At 77.4% G+C, this 504-nt stretch overlaps 1 protein-coding gene across 1 annotated transcript in view; it reads right to left on the bottom strand.

The window, feature by feature from the left end:
• Positions 1–415, bottom strand: part of PITX1 (paired like homeodomain 1) — a 15,025-nt gene extending 14,610 nt beyond the window's left edge. Inside the window, exon 1 of the mRNA XM_019506261.1 lies at positions 174–415. Coding sequence (XP_019361806.1) covers positions 174–336 — 163 coding nt within the window. The 5' untranslated portion in view covers positions 337–415. The remainder of the gene's footprint in view (positions 1–173) is intronic.
• Between the last annotated feature and the right edge of the window lie 89 nt (positions 416–504).

The following is a 504-nucleotide window of genomic DNA, read 5'->3' as shown; positions in this document are numbered from 1 at the left end:
AGCTCCGTGCAGCCCCCGGCCTGGGCGCTGCTCTCTCCTCGCCGCGAGCGGCGGATCGGGATCGGGACCGCGGCCGCTCGGACCTGCCCCGCGCCCGCTCGGCGTGCGGCGGAGGAGCCGTCTGTGCGTAGCGCGGGGCAGCTCGTCCCTGCCCGGGGCCGCGGCTGCGTTACCTGCCACCTCGGTGTCGGAGGACTCGCTGGCCGAGTTGTCCAGCGGGTCGCGGGGCTCGGCGGCGCGCTGCAGATGGAAGCCGGAGGCCATGTCGTGGGCGGGCGGGGGGCGCAGGCTCTCCGGCAGCCTCTCCAAATTCATGCCCCCTTTAAAGGCGTCCATGGCCGGCGGCGCGGCGCGGCGGGGCGGGGCCGGCAGGTGTTTATTCCACGCGGGGGAGGCCGCGCGCGTCCCCCGCTTCTCGTCCAGGCTGCGGCGCGGCTCGGGGCGGGCGCAGGCGGCGGCGATGCGAGGGACCTGCCCGGGAACGGACGCCCGGAGTCGCCGCCG

Source organism: Gavialis gangeticus, unplaced genomic scaffold (genome assembly GCF_001723915.1).
Source record: "Gavialis gangeticus isolate Ggan-Ray unplaced genomic scaffold, GavGan_comp1, whole genome shotgun sequence".
Lineage (NCBI taxonomy): Eukaryota > Metazoa > Chordata > Crocodylia > Gavialidae > Gavialis > Gavialis gangeticus.
The sequence above is the reverse complement of the archived record's forward strand: the minus strand, read 5'-3'. Positions and strand labels throughout refer to the sequence as shown.